Source organism: Poecilia reticulata, chromosome 10, assembly GCF_904066995.2.
Source record: "Poecilia reticulata chromosome 10, P_reticulata-male-v2, whole genome shotgun sequence".
Lineage (NCBI taxonomy): Eukaryota > Metazoa > Chordata > Actinopteri > Cyprinodontiformes > Poeciliidae > Poecilia > Poecilia reticulata.
Window position 1 is genome coordinate 17,194,860 of NC_088839.1, and position 24,295 is coordinate 17,219,154.

Consider the following 24,295-nt stretch of genomic DNA (forward strand, 5'->3'; position numbering starts at 1 on the left):
TTTTAATTTATAGTCACTTTAAGACTTGTTGAAAAAGGCTTAGAGGCAGGCTAAATTTCAGCACCCCTGGACAGAAGCGCTAATAATCAGCTAAACTCCTGCTGTTTTTTTTTTTTGTCTCTCTCTCTCTGCTTGTGTCTTAATGCTCTACTACATTTGTTTCTTTATTTTGGGTATTTTTCTATTTTTATTTTCAGCAATTTTGTATTGTTAATTGATTCACGTTCCTTTTGGTTGGATTGTGTTACCCATTACTATTTTTGAATCATTTTTTGTGATATCTTTACAGAAGTCAGTTCATATTTACTTTATAACTCTTGCAGTTTTGCTTTGTCAGCTCTGTGGGCCGCTGTTGGTCAATTTGTTGGGGTTGTAGTAAAGATTTAAAGCAAACCCCCCGTGCCATGTCAGTATTTAAGAGAGGAAATTGAGAGAAGTGCGCTGCTTTGTAAAACTCACAGATCGTATGTTGACGATTTTAACTCGTGCTACTTCTTCCTATCATCTGGATTTGAATTGGTTTTATTTTATTGTTTCTTCCACTTTCTACTGGCTCTATTTCTTTGTGTAAATCTAATCTATTTTTTTGAACGGGAGCGCAAAGCATCGGACAGAACAATGGAACGGCAAGTACTGTTTTCCATCTTGCTTTGCTGCGTCTGTTCAGCTCTAGGTCAGATCAGCTACTCTGTTCCTGAAGAAATGCCGAAGGGATCTGTGGTGGGAAACATCGCAATTGATTTGGGTTTGGATGTGATAAGATTACAATCGGGTAAAGCTCGCATCTTCACGGGCGAAAGTGCAGAATACGTCGAGCTGAGCAGAGAAAGAGGAGTCCTTCTGGTGAAAGAAAAGATCGACAGAGAGTTGCTCTGCAGACAGACGACGCCTTGTGCTTTGCATTTGCAGATCATTTTAGAAAAACCCATGGAGCTTTTTCGGATAACTGTCGAGATTACCGACATCAACGACAACAGTCCCAGCTTTAAACATGGCGAGAAGCGTTTTGAAATCAGCGAATCTGCGGTTACGGGCTCTAAATTTGTCTTAGAGAAAGCCGTTGATTTAGACATCGGCAGAAACGGTATAAAAAATTACAGCTTAAAACCTACAGATAATTTTGTGTTGAAGGTAGAAAATGAGGCAAATGGAAATAAAAAGGTTGAGATGATTTTGCATAAACCTTTAGACAGAGAGAAAGAGGAAGAGATTTCATTATTGCTAAAAGCTGTAGATGGGGGAGAACCCCAAATGTCTGGTACAGTGAAAATTTTTGTGACTGTTCTCGATGTAAATGACAATCCTCCTGTTTTTACACAGTCGGTTTACAAAGCAACCATAGCAGAAAATTCTCAGAAAGGAACCACACTGACAACAGTGAGTGCTTCTGATGCAGATAAGGGAATCAACGGGAAAATTTCGTATGCGTTATCGTCTTCTATTGATAGTTTGTCTGATATTTTTCAAATAAAAGAAAATGGTGAAGTCATTTTAGTGGGGGAGATTGACTTTGAAAGAGCGAAAAATTACCAAATTGATATTGTAGCTACAGACAGTGGTGGTCTTTCTGACTCGAGTAAAATTATAGTTGATGTGATTGACGTAAATGACAATGAACCTGTTATAAGTATCATGTCAAAATCTGACTCTATTCTGGAAGACTCTCCCTATAATACAGTTATAGTAATGTTTAGCGTTACTGACCCAGATTCAAGTAACAACGGTCGTGTAAATTGCAGAATAAATGAAAATATACCATTTGCTATTAAAACTTCATCAAATGACTTTTATACCCTTGTAACGGATAGTGAATTGGACAGAGAGAGCGCCTCTGAGTTCAACATCACAGTGACCTGTTCTGATGAAGGAGTGCCCTCCCTCTCCAGCAGCGTCACACTCACCTTACAGATCTCTGATGTGAATGACAACGCACCTGTCTTTGAGAGAAGCGCTTATGAGGCCTACATTGTAGAAAACAACACACCAGGTGTGTCTATAGATAGAGTGAAAGCTACAGACGCTGATTGGAATCAAAATTCTCGTGTTTCTTACATTCTGGAGGACTCTTCTGTTAACGGAGTGTCAGTCTCCTCATATGTATCTGTTAGTGCTGATAGCGGAGTTATCCATGCAGTTCGCGCTTTTGACTATGAGCAGATCAAAGATTTCTATTTTCGCATAAAAGCGCAGGATGGAGGCTCTCCTCCACTCAGCAGCAACGTGACTGTGAAAATCCTGATCCAAGACCAGAACGATAATCCACCTCAGGTTTTGTACCCAGTCCAGACAGGTGGCTCCATGGTGGCTGAAATGGTGCCTCGTTCAGCAGATGTGGGCTACCTGGTGACTAAGGTGGTGGCAGTGGATGTGGACTCTGGACAGAATGCCTGGCTCTCCTATAAACTCCAGAAAGCCACAGACAGAGCGCTGTTTGAAGTGGGCTTACAGAATGGAGAAATAAGAACTATCCGTCAGGTGACTGATAAAGATGCTGTGAAACAAAGACTGACTGTCATAGTGGAGGACAACGGGCAGCCCTCTCGTTCAGCTACAGTCATTGTTAACGTGGCGGTGGCGGACAGCTTCCCTGAAGTGTTGTCGGAGTTCACTGACTTTCCACATGATAAGGAATACAATGACAACCTGACTTTTTACTTAGTGTTGGCTCTGGCTGTGGTTTCCTTCCTCTTCATCACGTGTTTAGTGGTGATTATATCAGTGAAGATCTACAGATGGAGACAGTCTCGCATCCTGTATCACTCCAGCCTCCCTGTGATTCCATATTATCCTCCTCGTTACTCAGACACTTTGGGAACAGGAACTCTGCCACATGTGTACAATTACGAGGTGTGCAGGACGACTGACTCCAGAAAGAGTGATAGTAAATTTGGTGGAACTGGTAGTCAGAACTTGTTGATAATGGACTCCGGTACTGCAGGGACGATGCAGCGGATACAGAATGAGAAGATCATCCTGGATGAACCCGACTCTCCTGTAGAGGTTAGAGCACAATTATATTACTTGGAATTGTTACTATCAAAATCCAGTTGCCATCTGCATGTTCTAGTTTTACATCCACCTTCATTCAAAGTTTCCATTAAACTAAATTGTTTTGTGACAGTAACTTGCTTTCCCCCCTTCCATTACTTTGTTAATAGCTCATTTTCAGCATTATAATGGTATTTTTATCCTAAGTGCAATTTTGGATAAGTTTTGTTGAGACAGATGATTGTCTAAACATGTTCACTGGGTAAATCTTTGTAGTAATTTTAATGATCAGATCATCAGTATGCTCTACAATGTGTAGATATCTTAATTTTCATAAGAATGTTGTATTTACTAACATGTTATTTAATATGTACTGTTCAATATTTAAAAATAGTTTTAAGGCTATAGTTCCAAGTGAAATTCATACCATATTTGTTTTTGAATAGCAGGCTTTAATATGTAGGTAAATATAGATATAAAATATAAAGATGACAAAGTTTTTCCACATTAAATTGATATAAAAATGGCCATGGCCTAACTATATGTGGTCTAATCATTTCTGGGATCTCAATGTGCTGTGTCAATATCTTTTTATATTTGACAAGTTGTTAAAAATATTCTGATTTATAGTCAAACCATATGCTTGGATTGTTTTCCTTTTTGTCACATTTTATCCTTAATTACATACTGTATGACCGTTAAGTATTTCCTTTTTTATGCTGACTTCTTTTTTATCAGAATCTTTAATTTATTCTTCTTACAAGCAAACTGTGTTCATAGACTCTTATTTAGCCTAAAACTCAGTGCTAAATATTGCTTTTCATCTTTTCATACAAACACAATTTAGCCTAAACTTGTAAGCTCATTTTACTAAAGATTATTTTTAAGTATTCTAACTCAAGTATAGCTTACTGCTCTACCTGGGGCATTTGAGACAAATGTTCCTTTGTTTTAAAATATTAATCTGTCCTTCTTATCCATCTATTTCCTACACATGCTTCTCTTTCCAAAGTTGTGGGGTTTCTTTTGTCCAGTGATCATTAGGCGACATGGTACACCCCAACACACTGGATAAACCCAGGGAATCTCCAAATATGCCTGGAGAAGAACAGATTAACTCTGTGCAGAAAGACCCCAGGACAGAAGTTGAATACAGAATATTCTTGCTGTAAGGCAAGAATGTGTCAGTGCACCACTACACAGACCTCTGTCTTTGTTAGTAAAAATCATATTGGCATAACAATAACTTGTCTTAGTTAGTTCTCAATGACAAATCTCTAAAGATGTCATTAAAATTATAAGCATCAACAAAAGGGAGACAGTTCTGAGAAGTGTATAACCTGACAACAAAAAAAATGTTTTCATCATTTTTGTCAAGCTACTGTGTGCTTCTACAAGTCTTTGCTTTAAAAACTATGTTCTGTTTATTTTCAGTTGTGTGCACTTGGAATCTATTTTGTTATGGCTGAAAAAGCAGCCATGTGATCTGTTTCAGCAGCCTACTTTGGCTGCTGAAAAAGCAGTAAGAAACACTTTTCGATTTTAAGGCAATCACTAAGATATTTTTGTCCTATTTTTTATTTTTATTTTATTCAGATGTTCTTTAAAAAATCTATTTACCAAATGATCAATTTGGTGTTTATATCCACACCCATTTTATATTATTTATTCTTAAATAACTAGGTTCTTTCAAACAGCAAAAACAGCTTGTATTAACTTGCCGTGGCGGAAGGATTGGGTCCTTTTTGATACATGACGTATCTGTATACGATCTAAAAAAAATGCCAGAATGAACCAAATAATTGTACCTTTTCACTACTACTAAATTATATACAAGATAAACACTTTTCTGTGTCAGCTACCTCAAGATCTATTTTTCTTTCTAATTAATTTTGCGAGAGGTATTATTTTTCTATAATGTGTTTAATGTACGTAAATAAATATGTAGTGTCAAATGCTAAACGGAGAATTAATAGTTAAAACAATGATAATAATTTATAGCTCCAAGAAAATTATATGCCGTAATATGAATTTACCCTTTTCAAAAGTTGGATTTGATGGAATACCATTTTATTAATATGATGCCCGGTATTATTAAGTACCGTGTAGTATTTTCATCTTAACAGCTTAAAGGCGAATAGTAGTTTCATTTCCGGTCTGCTCCTGCAAAGTCTGCTTCTCTGCAGTGCACGACTTTGTACTCTCAGCGCCGCTGTTGGCTCATGCAGAGATTTCTTTCCTCGTTTTGATGCCCTAAACAGAGAAAGATGTATTCACATAGCCCACAACCGTTCAACAAAAGGGACAGCGATCATCTCCCTGCAGTTTCTGCATATATTTGGGGACGGAAAATGTAAAAATATAACATCCTCTGCTGGACTATCTTCTATTTGGGGAAACTTGACGTTTTGGGAATTAAGAAACATTATTTTTTTTGTTAGGATTTAACGAGGATACCATGTTGGACAGAACAATGAGATGGCAAGTACGGTTGTTTGTCGTGATTTTTTTGCTCGGTTGTGTAGCAGGACAGGCCACTTACTCTATTCCAGAGGAAATGTCAAAAGGCTCCCTTGTTGGCAACATAGCTCATGATTTAGGGTTAGACGTGAAGAGACTGAAGTCCGGTAGAGCCAGAATATATACAGAAGATAAAGCAGAATACATCGAGCTAAACACAGACAGGGGACTCCTGGTAGTCAAAGAAAGAATCGACAGAGAGACGCTGTGCGGACAGACAACGCCTTGTGCTTTACATCTGCAAATTACACTCGAAGACCCGATTGAATTTTATTCTGTTAATGTCGAAATTAATGACATAAACGACAACGTGCCCACCTTTAAGAAGGAAGAGATGAAATTTAGAATCAGCGAGTCGGCTGTGATTGGAGCAAAATTTGTATTAGAGAGAGCGATGGATCTAGACGTGGGTGTGAATGGGCTGCAGAGTTATTCACTTAAACCGACGGATAATTTTGTTTTAAAGCTCAACAGCCAACAAGATGGCAGCAAAAAGGTGGAGATGGTTTTGCAAAAGCAACTCGATAGAGAGGCGCAGGATCACATCGCATTAACTCTTACTGCCAGTGATGGCGGAGAGCCTCAGCTGTCAGGAACAATGCGGGTGGAAATTTCAGTGTTAGACGTTAATGACAATGCTCCAGTTTTTACGCAGGAAGTCTATAAAGTTACTGTTATGGAAACTGCTCCTATAAGTACTATTTTGAGTACAGTTCGTGCAATAGATGCAGATGAAGGTTCAAATGGAAAAGTAAGGTATTCGATAACAAACACCTTAGATGACGTGCCAAATTTATTTCAAGTAGCGGAAGAAAGCGGCGTTGTATCTTTAATTGGAAACTTAGATTACGAAAAGACACCGCGCTATGAAATACATGTACAAGCCGGTGATGACGGGGGCCTGACAGATTCATGTAAGATTATTGTTGAAGTTACCGATACAAACGATAACGAACCTTCTATAAATGTTATGTCTAAAACAAAATCTGTGACAGAAAATTCCAAACAAGGTACGGTGGTTACCATAATTAATGTTCAAGATACTGACTCTGGGGAAAACGGGAATGTTGAGTGTAGCATTGAGGAAAACATGCCGTTTTTGATAAAAGCAACTTCAAAGAAATTTTATAGTTTAGTGACAGACAGTGAGTTAGACAGAGAGATGGCCTCTAATTATAATATCACAGTGACCTGCTCTGATAAAGGAGTACCCTCCCTCTCCAGCAGCATCACTCTAACCTTGGAGATCTCTGATGTAAATGACAACGCACCTGTCTTTGAGAGGAGCTCATATGAGGCCTACATTATAGAAAACAACACACCAGGTCTCTCTATATTTACTGTGAAAGCTACAGACGCTGATTGGAATCAAAATGCCCGTGTTTCTTACATACTGGAGGAATCATCTGTTAACGGAGTAAAAGTCTCCTCATACGTATCTGTTAGTGCTGATAGCGGAGTTATCCATGCAGTTCGCGCTTTTGACTACGAGCAGATAAAAGATTTTCAGTTTATCGTTAAAGCGCAGGATGGAGGCTCTCCTCCGCTGAGTAGCAACGTGACTATAAAAATCCTGATCCAAGACCAGAACGATAATCCACCTCAGGTTTTGTACCCAGTCCAGACTGGTGGTTCCATGGTGGCTGAAATGGTGCCTCGTTCAGCAGATGTTGGCTACCTGGTGACTAAAGTGGTGGCTGTGGATGTGGACTCTGGACAGAATGCCTGGCTCTCCTATAAATTCCAGAAAGCCACAGACAGAGCGCTGTTTGAAGTGGGCTTACAGAATGGAGAAATAAGAACTATCCGTCAGGTGACTGATAAAGATGCTGTGAAACAAAGACTGACTGTCATAGTGGAGGACAACGGGCAGCCCTCTCGTTCAGCTACAGTCATTGTTAACGTGGCGGTGGCGGACAGCTTCCCTGAAGTGTTGTCAGAGTTCACTGACTTTCCACACGATAAGGAATACAATGACAACCTGACTTTTTACTTAGTGTTGGCTCTGGCTGTGGTTTCCTTCCTCTTCATCACGTGTTTAGTGGTTATTATATCAGTGAAGATCTACAGATGGAGACAGTCTCGCATCCTGTATCACTCCAGCCTCCCTGTGATTCCATATTATCCACCTCGCTACTCTGACACTTTGGGAACAGGAACTCTGCCACATGTGTACAATTACGAGGTGTGCAGGACGACTGACTCTAGAAAAAGTGCATGTAAGTTCGGAGGAGCTGGTAATCAGAACTTGTTGATAATGGATCCCAGTTCCACAGGGACGATGCAGCGAATACAGAATGAGAAGAACATCCTGGATGAACCCGACTCTCCTCTAGAGGTTAGAATGTTTTGATTTATTTGGTCCTTCTTATGCTTTATATCCCTTCTATATATTTAAATTGTAAATGCCCTATTCTTGTGTAGCAATTTATCTGGTCCAAAGAAACCACAAAACTCTTTCCACTACATGCAGACTTTCACACATTAACATTTATAGATTAAACGATATCGTTTACCTCTTTAAATGAATTCTTCTTCTTTGGTATGAAAACAAAAACGTTTTATTTAATAATTAGTGTAAGAGGAGTAAAAAGTGAAGCATTATTTGTTCTTACTTTGTATCATAGCACATTCCTAAGTACGTTTTTAAGTCAAATCCAAATGTCCTCGTTTTCATTTTTTCTCTTACGACTTTTATTCATTATTACTTCCATGTTAGTCAACACCAAGTTTTTATTATGTTAGTTTTTGTGGAACACGTATGTTTTATTTTATTTGTTTTATTATTAGTTGGGTAAAGCATACTGTAGGACATTTTTAGTAAGACATAGGCTTACTTATCAACGTGAATAGCGCCGGCATGTTCTGTCAAATGTCAGCCCTGCTTTATGTTGATGAAAAGACTTTTTTTCTTTTTTTCAAACTAAATGCATCTGAATACAATCAGCCCGAGGTAACCGATTAGGTACTGTGGGCATGAAGACAATTTTCTCAATTTCAGGACAAAGGACAGCGCTGTTTTCTTCAGCGTTCATCTTAAACTTTTGATGGTGATTTCCCATGAAGTTAAGAAACTAGATTGACTATCAGATACGATCATACACTTGATCCTTCATTCAAACCTCGATTGTGCATATTTAATAAAAAAACATTTTATGATGATTATTATTATTTTATTTTTTTTTTAATTATTTCATTTTTTTTTACGTATAAGTCTCAGTTAAATCTGCAGTATTTCATTCTGAACTCACAGGGCCGCTGTTGACCATAGTGTGTATTGAACAGTAGATTTGTAGCAGGACCTCCTTTCTATCGTTCACATAATGAAGAAGGAGCACGACGGGAAAGGACCGGAGCAGATATATTTTTAAAAAAAAATGGGGAAAGAAATATCAGCTTGACGACCTCGGTGCTTTTTTGTGGATTATAGTTGGTTTGAAAGATTAACTGCGATTGGAACTGAGACAAAAAATACTTGATTTTAACCGAAGAGTTTTTTCTGTGGAACAATACACGGATAGAACAATGAGGAGGCAAGTAACGGTGACTATCTTTCTCCTCTCCCTCGGCTTTGTGTTCGGGCAAGTTTCTTACTCTATTCCGGAGGAAATGGCCAAAGGATCTTTAATAGGAAACATAGCTCACGATTTAGGTTTGCAAATCAAACGCCTGACATCAGGCAAAGCGCGAATCTTCACCCGAGACAGCGACGAGTACGTGGAGCTAAAAACAGAAACGGGAGCCATCCTTGTGAAGGAGAGAATCGACAGAGAAAGCCTTTGCAAAAAGACGACGCCTTGTTCTTTACATTTTCAGATTATTTTAGAAAACCCAATTGAATTTTATAGCGTAACGATTCAGATCACGGATATTAACGACAATGCGCCATCTTTTGAGAAACGAGAGAAGAAATTCAAGATTAGTGAATCGGCAGCGATCGGAGCTAAATTTGTTTTGGAAAGAGCTGTCGATCTTGATGTCGGAGTTAATGACCTCAAAAGCTACACTTTAAAACCAACAGATAATTTTGAGTTAAAACTACACAACAACCCCGATGGGAATAAAAATGTAGAGATGGTGTTACAGAAGCCGTTGGACAGAGAAAAACAGGAAAATATAAATCTGGTGTTGACAGCTGTAGATGGAGGAGCGTTACAGATGTCAGGAACGATGCAAATTGTTATTACAGTGCTAGACGTCAACGATAATGCTCCGGTTTTCACACAGCAGATATACAAAGCTACTGTTACTGAAAATTCAGCAAAGGGAACAGTTGTTGCAACAGTTAAAGCTTCAGACGCAGACGAAGGTTTGAACAGTAAGATAACATATACAATTACAAACACCTTCGATGATGTCAAAAGTATATTTGAAGTAAACCAAGAAAGCGGTGAGGTGATTTTAATTGGAAATACAGATTTTGAAGAGTCCAGAAGTTATCAGATACATTTACTTGCTAGTGATGAAGGTGGTCTCACAGATTCTTGCAAATTATTGGTCGATATACAAGACACAAATGATAACAGCCCACAAATTAAAATCATGTCAAAGTCTACACTTATTTCAGAGAACGTGAAACTAAATACAGTAGTGACAGTGATAAGCATCGAGGACAAAGACTCAGGGAAAAATGGAAAAGTAAAATGCTTCGTAAATGATGATACACATTTCAGTTTAAAATCGTCAGCTAATGATTTCTATAGCTTAGTGACAGACACAGAATTAGACAGAGAAACAGCAGCAGAGTTTAATATCACCATAACCTGTTCTGATGAAGGAGTCCCCTCCCTCTCCAGCAGCGTCACTCTCACCTTACATATCTCTGATGTGAATGATAATGCACCTGTATTTGAGATGAGCTCGTATCAGGCCTACATTGTAGAAAACAACACACCAGGTGTGTCTATATTTACTGTGAAAGCTGCAGATGCTGACTGGAATCAAAATGCTCGCGTTTCTTACATACTGGAGGAGTCCTCTGTTAACGGAGTGCCAGTCTCCTCATACGTGTCCGTCAGTGCTGAGAGTGGAGTCATCCATGCAGTGCGTTCCTTTGACTACGAGCAGATCAAAGATTTCCACTTCTGCGTGAAAGCGCAGGACGGAGGCTCTCCTCCACTCAGCAGCAACGTGACTGTGAAAATTTTGATCCAGGATCAGAACGATAATCCACCTCAGGTTCTGTACCCAGTCCAGACTGGTGGCTCCATGGTGGCTGAAATGGTGCCTCGTTCAGCAGATGTGGGCTACCTGGTGACTAAAGTGGTGGCTGTGGATGTGGACTCTGGACAGAATGCCTGGCTCTCCTATAAACTCCAGAAAGCGACAGACAGAGCGCTGTTTGAAGTGGGCTTACAGAATGGAGAAATAAGAACTATCCGTCAGGTGACTGACAAAGATGCTGTGAAACAAAGACTGACTGTCATAGTGGAGGACAACGGGCAGCCCTCTCGTTCAGCTACAGTCATTGTTAACGTGGCGGTGGCGGACAGCTTCCCTGAAGTGTTGTCAGAGTTCACTGACTTTCCACACGATAAGGAATACAATGACAACCTGACTTTTTACTTAGTGTTGGCTCTGGCTGTGGTTTCCTTCCTCTTCATCACGTGTTTAGTGGTTATTATATCAGTGAAGATCTACAGATGGAGACAGTCTCGCATCCTGTATCACTCCAGCCTCCCTGTGATTCCATATTATCCACCTCGTTACTCCGACACTATGGGAACAGGAACTCTGCCACATGTGTACAATTACGAGGTGTGCAGGACGACTGACTCCAGAAAGAGTGATACTAACTTTGCAAGAGCTGGTAGCCAGAATGTGTTGCTAATGGACCCTAGTTCTACAGGGACGATGCAGCGGATACAAAACGCGAAGAGCATCCTGGATGAACCCGACTCTCCTTTAGAGGTTAGAAAGCTCTAACTCTTACTATTCTGTTTTTCCTATTTTGAATTCTAGCATAGACATTGTGTGTATTTGTAAGAGAACCATGAAACTTCTTAGCCGTTTTATTCATTGCACATGGTTTTTTAAAGTCGAAATATATACATTTTAAATTGTCAGTTTTCATTTTTTGTTGAGCATTTGTTGGTTCCTGACTGAATTTAGTGTGAAGTGCTCCAGGGTCCTATGTATCTGATAAAGCACTACATCTACTTAGCATTTTACTTCTTAGTTTTGTTTTTCCACTTGTAAAACTATGGTGTATTTGACAAAAGTGTGATTATTTTTGTAGCACATAAATCCAGATAAAAATATTTCTTGACTAATATGTTTAACCCATAACCTTTAAGGAAACAGTTGTCGTGTTATATCTTTAGTTTGTTTACATATGATTGATTAGTCCTGAAAAGTTCCATTTCTTCCTCTAAATCAGTGTTTCTCAACCTTTTTTGGGCCAGCGCCCCCCTAGCCCTTATCCAGGTCCCTCACCGCCCCCCACCAAAAAATTTGTAGGCTACTTTGCACTGACAATTATTTTATTATTAATGTTACTATTATTATTGTAGATGTTTTGAATCGGCACACCGATTATGCTTTCCCGTACACTTCAGCGCACCTTACGCTCCTTCACCTCGCGCACATAACGGGGTAAATGTAGCGAGGGGCGGGGGCGTATGTTTCTACGTTTCTTCGTGGGGGGCGCCGATTTATGTTTTCGCATCCACCTGAATAATGTGTAGTTGCGATACTGCCCATGGCACTTCAACAAAATTATTTTACCTTTTATCTGTTTAGCATCTGTGCAAACAGTATACTATATTTCTAAATAAAAAATGGATTATGACCAACAAGGTCAATGGACTAGTTCTCAGAAGTCTAGATACGACTCGGGAAGGAGTAGACAGACTAGAAGTTGCAGATGTGAGTGCCTTGTATTCACAGTGATTAATTATTTACATTACAATAAGGAAAAGAAACATTCAAATGGCCAAATTAAAATAAAAGGAAATAATACACAAAGAATGAAATATTAAATTAACAAATCAAAAGAAAACAAATCAGCTCCACAGTTCCAGCAACAAGCCACACTATTCAGTTCATACAATCCCCCCCCTGAACTGGGGCGGTTCAACAGAATCAGGTGAGTTGTTTAGACGGCTTGCTGCAGTTCATATACTGACAAAAGTCAGATCAGAGTGGGAACAGTTCTTTTCCATGGTTCGCAGTTCATACGCTAACAAAAGTCAGATCAGAGTGGGAACAGTTTTGTTCATGGGCTGCAGGAAGTCTCCCACCAGCCTGGTGGGGAAACCAAATCTTAACACACCACAGGTGAAATCCTTTTAGGCTCTTGAACCTGATTCTTCAGCTCGCCATCGAACCTGGCCTGTACAATAAAGCAGGACCAGTCTCAAATATAATCAAAACATTCCAGTGTGCACACAAATAAAAAATACGATCGGCACTCATTGCAATATGAATAATCCTAATGATCGTTTACTAATCAATGCATTTCCAAATACATCTTATTCATAAAAAGTCAATAATTATGCTCCATACAAAAACAAACAATATATATAAAAAACATCAAGCTAGGCAAATACTTTAATAAATATTTAAGGCATCTCATTGTTCTCCAATTTGTTTGTTCAGAGTCGCAATATAGCATCTGGATTGATAACGCTAAGTCTTCATAAAATGACTCACCAATTCCGCAGTTCATAAGGCATACAATCGGTTTTGTTTCCCTTATCCCTCAGCTCACAACCGGAGACTCCTAAAGTTGGTACAATTTTATCAGCATCATACAAAATTAAACAAAAACAGAATGTTATACTCAACCGACCTGCAGCTCTGCTCTCCCAAACCCGTTCTAATCCTCCATGCTTTTCACTCCAGCTAATATACCCAGCAAATTAGCTACGGTGGTACATGTGACTCAGACGCTCAGCAATGATTGGCTGCTTAGTAAATCTCGCTAGAATTGCAGTTATATAATAAACTATCGCGAGATTTTGGAGGGCAATAGTAGCGAACCAGAAAATGGAACTCAACATTTCACTTGGGTTACATCTGGAAATAGTGTCTGTTTGTTCTTGCCATAAAGTCCTCTGTATTAATTATTGCTCTTGCCATTAAGATCTTGCCATAACAGTTTATTTCTCCGAATTTACTTTAGTTTCTTAGTTTATTCTTGCATTTTGTTCTCCATTCATTTCCATTTAGTTTCATTTGATTAATATTATCCTCTCTCGGTTTATATGTTTCTTTCCTGTTGCTTATATGATCGTTTATTGACCATCAGTAATTTTCACTCATCACCTGCTGCGCCTCCTAATCGTCATGTGTTTCACATCATGTGTTGATTTTTTCACTGTTCAGCGTCGGATACTCTGTTTTTATGCCATAATTCACATCTAGTTCGTCGCTCGGGTTTGCCCGCTTCTCATGTTTCAGAGTTTTGCGCAATGTGCTCGGCGGTTTTTTTTATTTATTTTATTTTATTTTATTTTTTTAACTCCCTAAGGTGCAGGGCGGTCGGGAAACATATCGATGGGGAAAAGGCAGACTTTTAAAACAACGGAAACAATTTCGGTATTCTGATTATTGAAATTTAAAAGTGCTGGTACCGTTGTTCCATCAAACCCGTTTCACGTCGGACCACTTACAGCCCCGTGTTAACGCTATAAAATGAACGCCCTCTATCGTGGTATCACTCATGGAGGGATTTCTTTTTTTAATTGGGTTCATTTTTCAGAGGGATACAAAGTCAGAATATCGTGATTTTAATAATTACGTGTTTATAAGAGCGATTTTCTGTTGTCCTTCCATGGTAGCGGGCAGCTTTCAAACAGAAATAATACACTTTTTAATATAAGTTGCTGCTTTGACATGATCACAGAACTGCCAAAATATATGTAGCCTACATAAATACCAGACAAAGTAAATCACAGCAGCATCATCAGCCGGTGTAACGCTGAACTGATGCGGAGCGGAGCTGCGCCATGAAGCTACAAACACTGAATAGAAGAAGAAGAGCTGTCATCGATACAGCTGCAGCCAAGCATGATTTAATGTTACACAATACAGTTTTACCAAGTTGCTCAAAGTCTAAACTGGTATTGTTGTGGATTTAAGGTGTAAAGTTTACTACTCGACCAAACGCCCCCCAAAGGCATCCCAGCGCCCCCCTATTGTAAAAATGTCCGCCAGCGCCCCCTGCCGTCCTCTGAACGCCCCCTGCGGTACCGCCCACGTTGAGAACCGCTACTCTAAATGTTGAACTTTTGTTTTAGTTTGCTCCAGTCTATGCATGGTCGTGCTTGACTGCATTATCTAGTATTGTGGACTCTGTCATTTCAGCACAATGGACAGCGAAACCATCTTCAAAGGTTGCTGTACTGCAACATTTTGATGTGTCCCCAATTCAACACACGTGAATTATATGTATCAGCTACTACGGAAGCAGGCAGACAATTTTTCAGTCTTGTTTAAGACCCAATTATTGGATTCTGGTATGCTGATGTAGATAAGTATGTAAAAGTTGCAGTACGTCACCTTTCAGGGATTGAGGCTTGATTCCATGCCTCATTAAACCACATACACTTGTTTACTATAATTTTGAGTAATCAAATCCTTTTATATACATTTACTTTTTAGTTATTTTTTTTCTTTATAAAACTTACACTTATGTTGAAGAACATTGGTATATTAACGACTTAACCCTCCTGTTATGTTCGTTTCTGAGGTACAGCAATAATGTTCGTGGGTCAATTTGACCCAGGGAGTGTTTTATCATGCAATAGTGTCAGGAACCAAAAAATTCCTCCAAAACATTTTTTTATCTGATTATTAACTCTAATACTAACCATCTCAATCAAAATTTGTGCAATTATGTTTTTTATTTCTCAGAAATTAAGGATTAATGACGACAACTTACTCAATTACTCATTTGGACATAAAAAATGGGATTTACATTTTTTATGTCCACTGAAAAAAACCTAGACACAAAAAACAATAATTTCCTTGAAAGTGATCTTTGGTAAAAAAATTTTATATTACATTTAATTTTTTTTTTCAAAGGGTGATCTTTATAATTGAATTTGAGACACAGATACTGTTCCGGGTCAAATTGACCCGCCAATTAAAATCAAGATAAATGAGTCATGCAGAGAGTATTTATGTTCCCATCCACTTCTATTGAGTGTCCACTCAGTGTGGGTGGAGTTTTCCCACGGGAACAGAATAGGTTCCCGTCAAAAGTTGTATGAACACCTGCTTTCTCGCAGTTCATTGTGAAGTAAAGAGAGTAGGGAGAAAGTGGGTTTGTGTGTCTGCATGTGTGTGTATGTGTGTGTGTGTGTGGTGTGTTGTGTTGTGTTTGTGTGTGTGTGGTGAAATAAGGTTCATAGCAGTAAGGAAACAAACAGAATTGGACATTTTTAATCGTTTTTTGCACTTTAACTTGACTGCCGGGTCAAATTGACCCGAATAGTATCGATGTAACAAGTATACGCAGGGGGGGCTGCAAATGTGTAAAATGAATAAATGTTCAATTTATATGTAGAGTTCACCTATTAAGACAAATAGAAAAAGTTTCATGCAATAAAAATACTTGCAACTATTTTTAAAATATTTTTAAACTTTGAAACGGGTCAATTGGACCCGCAACATAACAGGAGGGTTAAAGCATTCTGCAACTTGAAATGCACAGGTTTGGATTATTTTAAGGCTTTGTTGTTGTAATAATAATAACAGTAATTGTCATGATTTGTATGGTTTGACGGTCGGTGAGGGAGAAACTCAGACAGGACCAATGATTAAGATGATGATGAAGGATTTCAATGAGCAGCTCGACAGTCCAGTAAAGAGGCAGCACGGCAGAGAAACAAGCTAGCGCTTAACACCGGTAGCAACTGTAGAGTTGAGACTGATACCTGGAGCTGACGCGGAAACTGGACCTAACCAGTTCTACTGTGACAACTAACACACTGACAGACTGACGCCGACAAGGACCCGACAAGGAACACAGACAGCAGGTGGAACTAAATACACAGGCAGGGTAATCAAAGGAACGAGACACAGCTGGGATCAATCAGGACAGACATTGAGACTCACAGGGGAAACAGAACTAAACAAACAGAAAAACCTCAAAAATAACTACACAGAAAACACCGATCGTGATGATAATAATAATAATAATAATAATAATAATAATAATAATAATAATAATAATAATATTATTATTATTATAATAATAATAATAATATATTATTATTATTATTATTATTATTATTATTATTATTATTATTATTATTATTATTATTATTATTAATAATAATAATAATAATAATAATAATAATAATATATTATTATTATTATTATTATTATTATTATTATTATTATTATTAGTAGTAGTAGTAGTAGTAGTAGTATTATTATTATTATTATTATTATTATTATTATTATTATTAGTAGTAGTAGTAGTAGTAGTAGTAGTAGTAGTAGTAGTAGTAGTAGTAGTAGTAGTAGTAGTAGTAGTAGTAGTATTGCTTCATCTTGGCCAGACGTACCTCCATTTTATATCTGTGTAGTTTTTCCATTTGAACTCATAGGGCCGCTGTTGACCACAGTGTCTAACAAACAGTAGGTTTGTGGCAGCGTCTCTTCTGCACCGTCGACATAATAAAGCAAGAACACGACGTGAAAGGATCACTAAAGCCTTTTAGAGTTTTTGAGACCTTTTTCGGATCATCGCTGTTGCGTGAATGTTGCTGGTTTTGAAACGATCCTCATGAGCTGAATTTAGATCAACATCATCGCCAAGAGTATTTCCATAAGGATTTGTCAATGGATTATTACTCGGATAGAACAATGACGAGGCAAGTAACGCTGTTCATATTCGTCCTCTCCCTCGGCTTTGTGCTCGGGCAGGTGTCCTACACTGTACCGGAGGAAATGGCCAAAGGATCTTTGATCGGGAACTTAGCTCATGATTTAGGTCTGGAAATTAAACGTCTGACTTCAGGTAAAGCACGGATTTTTACTCGAGACAGCGACGAGTACTTCGAGCTCAACAGAGAAACGGGGGTCCTCTTTGTGAGAGAAAAAATTGACAGAGAGGCGCTCTGTAAAAAGACGACGCCGTGCGCTCTGCAATTTCAGATTATTTTGGAAAATCCGATGGAATTCTATAGTGTCACCGTCCAGATAACAGATATCAATGATAATCCGCCAACATTTGAAAAAAATGAAATTGATTTTAGGATAAGTGAATCGGCTGTTACTGGAGCTAAATTTGCTCTAGAGACAGCTGTCGATCTTGACGTTGGAGTTAATGACCTCAAAAGCTACACTTTAAAGCCAACACAGAATTTTGCTTTAAAGCTTCACAATAATCCTGATGGCAATAAAAACTTGGAGATGGTGTTACAGAAGCCTTTAGACAGAGAAAAACAGGAAAAGATAAATCTGGTGTTAACAGCTGTAGATGGAGGAGAGCCACAGATGTCAGGAACGATGCTGGTTGTTATTACAGTGCTAGACGTTAATGATAATGCTCCGGTTTTCACACAACAGATATATAAGGCTAGCGTAATTGAAAATTCGCCTCAGGGAACAATTGTCACTACAGTTACAGCTTCAGATGCAGACGAAGGTTCTAACAGTAAAATAAGATATTCAATTAGAAACACATTAGATGACGTGAGGACAACGTTTAAAGTGAACCAGGAAAACGGCGAAGTAACTTTAATTGGAAATACAGATTTTGAAGAGTCGAGAAGTTATCAAATACATTTACTTGCTACTGATGAAGGAGGACTTACGGATTCTTGCAAAATTATTATTGACATACAAGACAAAAATGATAATATACCAGAAATACATATAATGTCGAAGTCCACCATTATTTCAGAGGATGCAAAAATAAATACAGTTGTCACAATGATAAACATCGAAGACAAAGACTCGGAACAAAACGGAAATGTAAAGTGTTATATTGATGAGAATATGCCGTTCAACTTGAAATCATTAGCAAATAATTTCTATAGTTTGGTGACAGACAGCGAATTAGACAGAGAAAACAATTCAGAGTACGTAATTAAAGTGACCTGCTCTGATGGAGGTGTGCCCTCCCTCTCCAGCAGCGTCACTCTCACCTTACAGATCTCTGATGTGAATGATAACACGCCTGTCTTTGAGAGAAGCTCTTACGAGGCATACATTGTAGAAAACAACACACCAGGTGCGTCTGTATTTACAGTAAAAGCTACAGACGCTGACTCGAACCAGAATGCTCGTGTTTCTTATATATTGGAGGAATCCTCTGTTAACGGAGTGCCAGTCTCTTCATATGTGTCTGTTAGTGCTGATAGTGGAGTCATCCATGCAGTGCGTTCCTTTGACTACGAGCAGATCAAAGATTTCCAGTTCTGCGTGAAAGCGCAAGATGGAGGCTCTCCTCCACTCAGCAATAACGTTACTGTGAAAATCCTGATCCAGGACCAGAACGATAATCCCCCTCAGGTTTTGTACCCAGTCCAGACTGGTGGCTCCATGGTGGCTGAAATGGTGCCTCGTTCAGCAGATGTTGGCTACCTGGTGACTAAAGTGGTGGCTGTGGATGTGGACTCTGGACAGAATGCCTGGCTCTCCTATAAACTCCAGAAAGCCACAGACAGAGCGCTGTTTCAAGTGGGCTTACAGAATGGAGAAATAAGAACTATCCGTCAGGTGACTGATAAAGATGCTGTGAAACAAAGACTGACTGTCATAGTGGAGGACAACGGGCAGCCCTCTCGTTCAGCTACAGTCATTGTTAACGTGGCGGTGGCGGACAGCTTCCCTGAAGTGTTGTCGGAGTTCACTGACTTTACACACGATAAGGAATACAATGACAACCTGACTTTTTACTTAGTGTTGGCTCTGGCTGTGGTTTCCTTCCTCTTCATCACGTGTTTAGTGGTTATTATATCAGTGAAGATCTACAGATGGAGACAGTCTCGCATCCTGTATCACTCCAGCCTCCCTGTGATTCCATATTATCCACCTCGTTACTCAGACACTTTGGGAACTGGGACTTTGCCACATGTATATAATTACGAGGTGTGCAGGACGACTGACTCCAGAAAAAGCGACAATAAGTTTGGCAATGCTGCTAATCAGAACCTGTTGATAATGGACCCAAGTTCAACAGGGACAATGCAACGGATCCACAGTGAGACGAGCATCCTGGATGAACCTGAATCTCCACTAGAGGTTAGACATCAATATCGATAATGAATACAAAATAATTTTAATACTCATTATTCTTCTGGACATGATGGGTTTTTTGTGTTTTTTTACCTACTCTACGTCAAGTTTTGTGTTATTGTTTTAATTTCTACCACTGCATCATTTTTTTTTTTATATTTTAGGTTCTGTGTTTTTGTTTTGTATTTTAACAATGAAAGCAAAGATTATTTATGCTCATGCTCAATGGAAAAATTAGGGAATTATATATGTATCATATCATTAATACAGTTTTGGCATTTGGTTGAATCAGTAAAAAGTGAATAAATAATAATTACTGTAAATTGTATAACATTATAAAGGGCAGATGACACTGCTTGTTATATGAAAAGAGATGTATTATTTACAGTGAAATAATATCAATATTATTAATAAAAAAATAATAAGAACAATAGTAGTAATAAAATAATAATAATTATTATTACTATTATCATTTTTATTTGTAATTTATTTATTCATTTATTTCAATACTTTTTTTTAGCAATATTAGTCATCATGCTTGTCTTGCGTATCTTTTCTTTTTCAAAGCATTTAACAGAATCGCCGCTATTGGCCAGTATGTGGCAGTCTTAGATAGGACTTGTAAATATTCCTCCCCTTTACATGTGATCTCTCAGACAATAAAAAACCCTCAACGCCTGCAGTTCGTTGAACGGATCTATTCCTCCTCAAGCTTAAACCGCCTCATCTTTTTTGGACGGATATTTAAAGCAGTTTTGACGTTTTCCGCCTATTTTCTGCTGGATTTCGAATCGGAATATCCCCGTTACGCAATGAGACGAGAAGTGCTGCTACTCTTCTGCGTTTTCTGCGTGGACGTGGTTTCAGGGCAGGTCAGCTTTTCTATTCCCGAGGAAATGGCGAAAGGCTCGTTAGTCTGTAACATTGCTCAGGATTTAGGTTTAGAATTAAAAAGGCTGAAGTCGGGCAATGCTCATCTTTATTCGGGGGACAGTGGAGAATACATCGAGCTAAGCAGGGAAAGGGGTGTCCTCCTTATCAAAGAGAGAATAGACAGAGAGGCATTGTGCGGAGACATGACTCCCTGTGCTCTACATTTACAGATGATCTTGGAAAATCCGATGGAGTTATTTCGAATAACTGTAGAGATTACCGACATTAACGATAATGTGCCCAGCTTTGCGTCGACTAAGAAACGTTTTGAAATCAGCGAGTCGGCCTTTGTTGGGTCAAAATTTGTCTTGGAAAAAGCTTCGGATGCTGACATTGGCGTGAACGGTCTTCAAAGCTATTTGCTTGAACCAACAACCAATTTTGCTCTTAAACTAGAGAATCAAGCGGATGGGAGTAAAAAGGTAGAAATGATTTTACAGAAGCCTCTAGATCGAGAGAAAGAGAGAGAAATATATTTGTTACTGACTGCTGTGGACGGCGGGGAGCCGCGAATGTCAGGTACAATGCAGATAACTGTTAATGTGTTAGATGTAAATGACAATGCACCAGTTTTCACTAAATCCGTCTACAAGACGATATTAGTGGAGAATTCTCCGCGTGGGACAAGTGTTATTGCTGTTAGAGCTTCAGACAAAGATGAAGGGTTAAACGGGCAGGTTTCATACACGATTACAAAAAGCAAGCAACGATTTTCCGAGCTCTTTCAAATCGATAGAAAATCCGGGGAGGTTATTTTGACAGGAGAAATAGATTATGAAAAGGCGAAGCTCTTACAAATAGACGTCGAGGCTACAGATAACGGGGGGCTTTCTGATTCCAGTAAGATTGTAATTGATGTGATTGACATTAATGACAACAGTCCCCAGTTAAAAATACTCTCAAAATCACCATCTGTTTTAGAAAATGCGCCTGAGAATACTGTGATTGCCATGCTGAGCGTAAACGATCCTGATTCCGAAAGAAATGGCGAGGTAAAGTGTAAAATTAGTGATGAAATTCCTTTGACAATAAAGGACGCAAAGAACGGATTTTATAGTTTAGAAACAGGCGTAGCTTTAGATAGAGAAGAAACACCCCAATTTAATATCACAGTGACCTGTTCTGATGAAGGAGTACCCTCCCTCTCCAGCAGCGTCACTCTCACTTTGCAGATATCTGATGTGAATGACAACTCACCTATCTTTGAAAGGAGCTCATATGACGCTTACATTGTAGAAAACAACACACCAGGTGTCTCTGTATTCACAGTTAAAGCTACAGACGCTGACTGGAACCAGAATGCCCGTGTATCTTACATTCTGATGGACTCCTCTGTTAACGGAGTGCCAGTCTCCTCATATATTTCTGTTAGTGCTGATAGTGGAGTCATCCATGCAGTTCGCTCTTTTGACTACGAGCAGATAAAAGATTTCCAGTTCTGCGTGAAAGCGCAGGATGGAGGCTCTCCACCGCTGAGCAGCAACGTCACCGTAAAAATCCTGATCCAGGACCAGAACGATAATCCACCTCAGGTTTTGTACCCAGTCCAGACTGGTGGCTCCATGGTGGCTGAAATGGTGCCGCGTTCAGCAGATGTGGGCTACCTGGTGACTAAGGTGGTGGCTGTGGATGTGGACTCTGGACAGAATGCCTGGCTCTCCTATAAACTCCAGAAAGCCACAGACAGAGCGCTGTTTGAAGTGGGCTTACAGAATGGAGAAATAAGAACTATCCGTCAGGTGACTGATAAAGATGCTGTGAAACAAAGACTGACTGTCATAGTGGAGGACAACGGGCAGCCCTCTCGTTCAGCTACAGTCATTGTTAACGTGGCGGTGGCGGACAGCTTCCCTGAAGTGTTGTCTGAGTTCACTGACTTTCCACACGATAAGGAATACAATGACAACCTGACTTTTTACTTAGTGTTGGCTCTGGCTGTGGTTTCCTTCCTCTTCATCACGTGTTTAGTGGTTATTATATCAGTGAAGATCTACAGATGGAGACAGTCTCGCATCCTGTATCACTCCAGCCTCCCTGTGATTCCATATTATCCACCTCGTTACTCAGACACTTTGGGAACTGGGACTTTGCCACATGTATATAATTACGAGGTGTGCAGGACGACTGACTCCAGAAAGAGTGAAAGCAAGTTAGGAAGAGCTGGTAGTCAGAATATGTTGATAATGGATCCAAGTTCAACAGGGACGATGCAGCGGATACAGAATGAGAAGAATTTCCTGGATGAACCTGACTCTCCTATTGAGGTTAGACTACCATCCTGATGTTTATTCAATTTATTGATTGTGGCCATTACTTTTTCTTGTGATATATACATAAATTAAAATAAAAACCTACCCGTTGTTTTTATGTGTAATTTTGATTTCAGGTTATGGCTCCTATTTTCACAATAATCAAAATTTTGTTTTTGCTGAGCATATTTATTAAGTGTGTTTGACTTTTTTGATTTGAAGTGTGTCAGGCTTTGCTCAGTCGAATAAGTGACTGTATTTCAGCACCGCGGCCAGTGGCAGATTGACTGTGGCTTTGGAATGTGCCCTTTTTATGCGCTTCTTTCTTCCTTCTTTTTGCTATACCTCATCTCTTCTCAATTAGTTTTTATTATTATTATTTGTTTTTGGTTTTATGATAATTTTTTATGCCTCCATATTTTAAATATTATATTTAATCTGGTTTAAGTTTAAATTATTGTAATATTATTTTCTCAGTGTTTCTCTTACCCGTTTGTGTGGATTTTTGTCGCACTATTATGGTCTTCTCTGTACTTTCACCATTTGCACTCATCGGGCCGCTGTTGCCCAATGTGTTGAGGTTTAGAGTAGCTTTCATAACACATTCACCGAGACATAGTTCTTACCATATTACTGAGGAGCAGTCAGAAACACATCGCACACGCTGGGATTTACCTTTTTCCTGTGGACATTTTAAAGTGGAATTGCCTTACCACGGCTTGGATTATGTTATATATTTTTTAATACTTTGTGTATATGACTGGATTTACATTTTAAACGACCAGATTTCGGCAGCTCTTCCGCGACAGCGCAGACAAAAAGAACAATGATACGGCAAGTACTGGTGATCTCCGTCCTCTGCTTCGACTATGTGATCGGTCATGTTAGCTACTCAATTCCCGAGGAAATGGCAAAAGGCTCGTTGGTCGGAAACATTGTACAGGATTTAGGTTTAGATCTGAAACGTGTCAAGTCAGGAAAAGCTCGCCTTTACACCGGAGACAGTGCTCAGTTCATCGAGCTGAACAAAGAAAGGGGAGTTCTCCTCATAAGAGAAAAAATAGACCGCGAAGCCCTATGCAGACAGACGACACCCTGCGCTTTACATTTTCAAATCACTTTGGAGAATCCACTGGAGTTATTCCCTGTTACAGTTGAAATTACTGACATTAATGATAACGCTCCAGTTTTCCAAAAAGGGGAGAGGATTTTTGAAATAAGCGAGTCGGCAGCTGTCGGCTCAAAGTTTATGCTAGAGAAAGCTATTGATCCTGATATTGGAATAAATGGTCTTCAGAGATACACGCTTAAGCCTATTGATAATTTTATTCTTAAATCTCATCCTCAGTCTGACGGAAGCAAAAAGGTGGAGATGATTTTACAGAAGCCTCTAGATCGTGAGAAAC

General features: G+C 39.1%; 1 protein-coding gene and 1 long non-coding RNA gene across 34 annotated transcripts in view; one reads left to right on the forward strand and one right to left on the reverse strand.

Moving 5' to 3' along the window:
• The window catches only part of LOC103471737 (protocadherin gamma-C5-like), a 256,760-nt gene that overhangs the window by 164,623 nt on the left and 67,842 nt on the right, over positions 1 to 24,295 (forward strand). The window contains exon 1 of one of the 33 annotated variants that reach the window (XM_081611484.1): positions 538 to 3,000. The exons of 26 other annotated variants lie outside the window; for them this stretch is intronic. In XM_081611484.1, the coding sequence (XP_081467610.1) occupies positions 619 to 3,000 (2,382 nt within the window). In that variant the 5' untranslated portion in view covers positions 538 to 618. Of the gene's footprint in view, positions 1 to 537; positions 3,001 to 5,263; positions 7,847 to 8,822; positions 11,419 to 17,127; positions 19,714 to 20,299; positions 22,905 to 24,295 lie in introns of those variants that run through there. 6 more of the 33 variants (XM_081611473.1, XM_081611479.1, XM_081611490.1 and 3 more) reach the window with 6 other exon arrangements.
• On the reverse strand, positions 12,301 to 13,414 carry LOC145553058 (uncharacterized). Its single transcript, XR_014089236.1, has 3 exons — positions 13,301 to 13,414; positions 13,162 to 13,231; positions 12,301 to 12,841 (listed from the first exon to the last, which is right to left on the reverse strand). It is a non-coding gene; the product is annotated as an uncharacterized LOC145553058 (long non-coding RNA).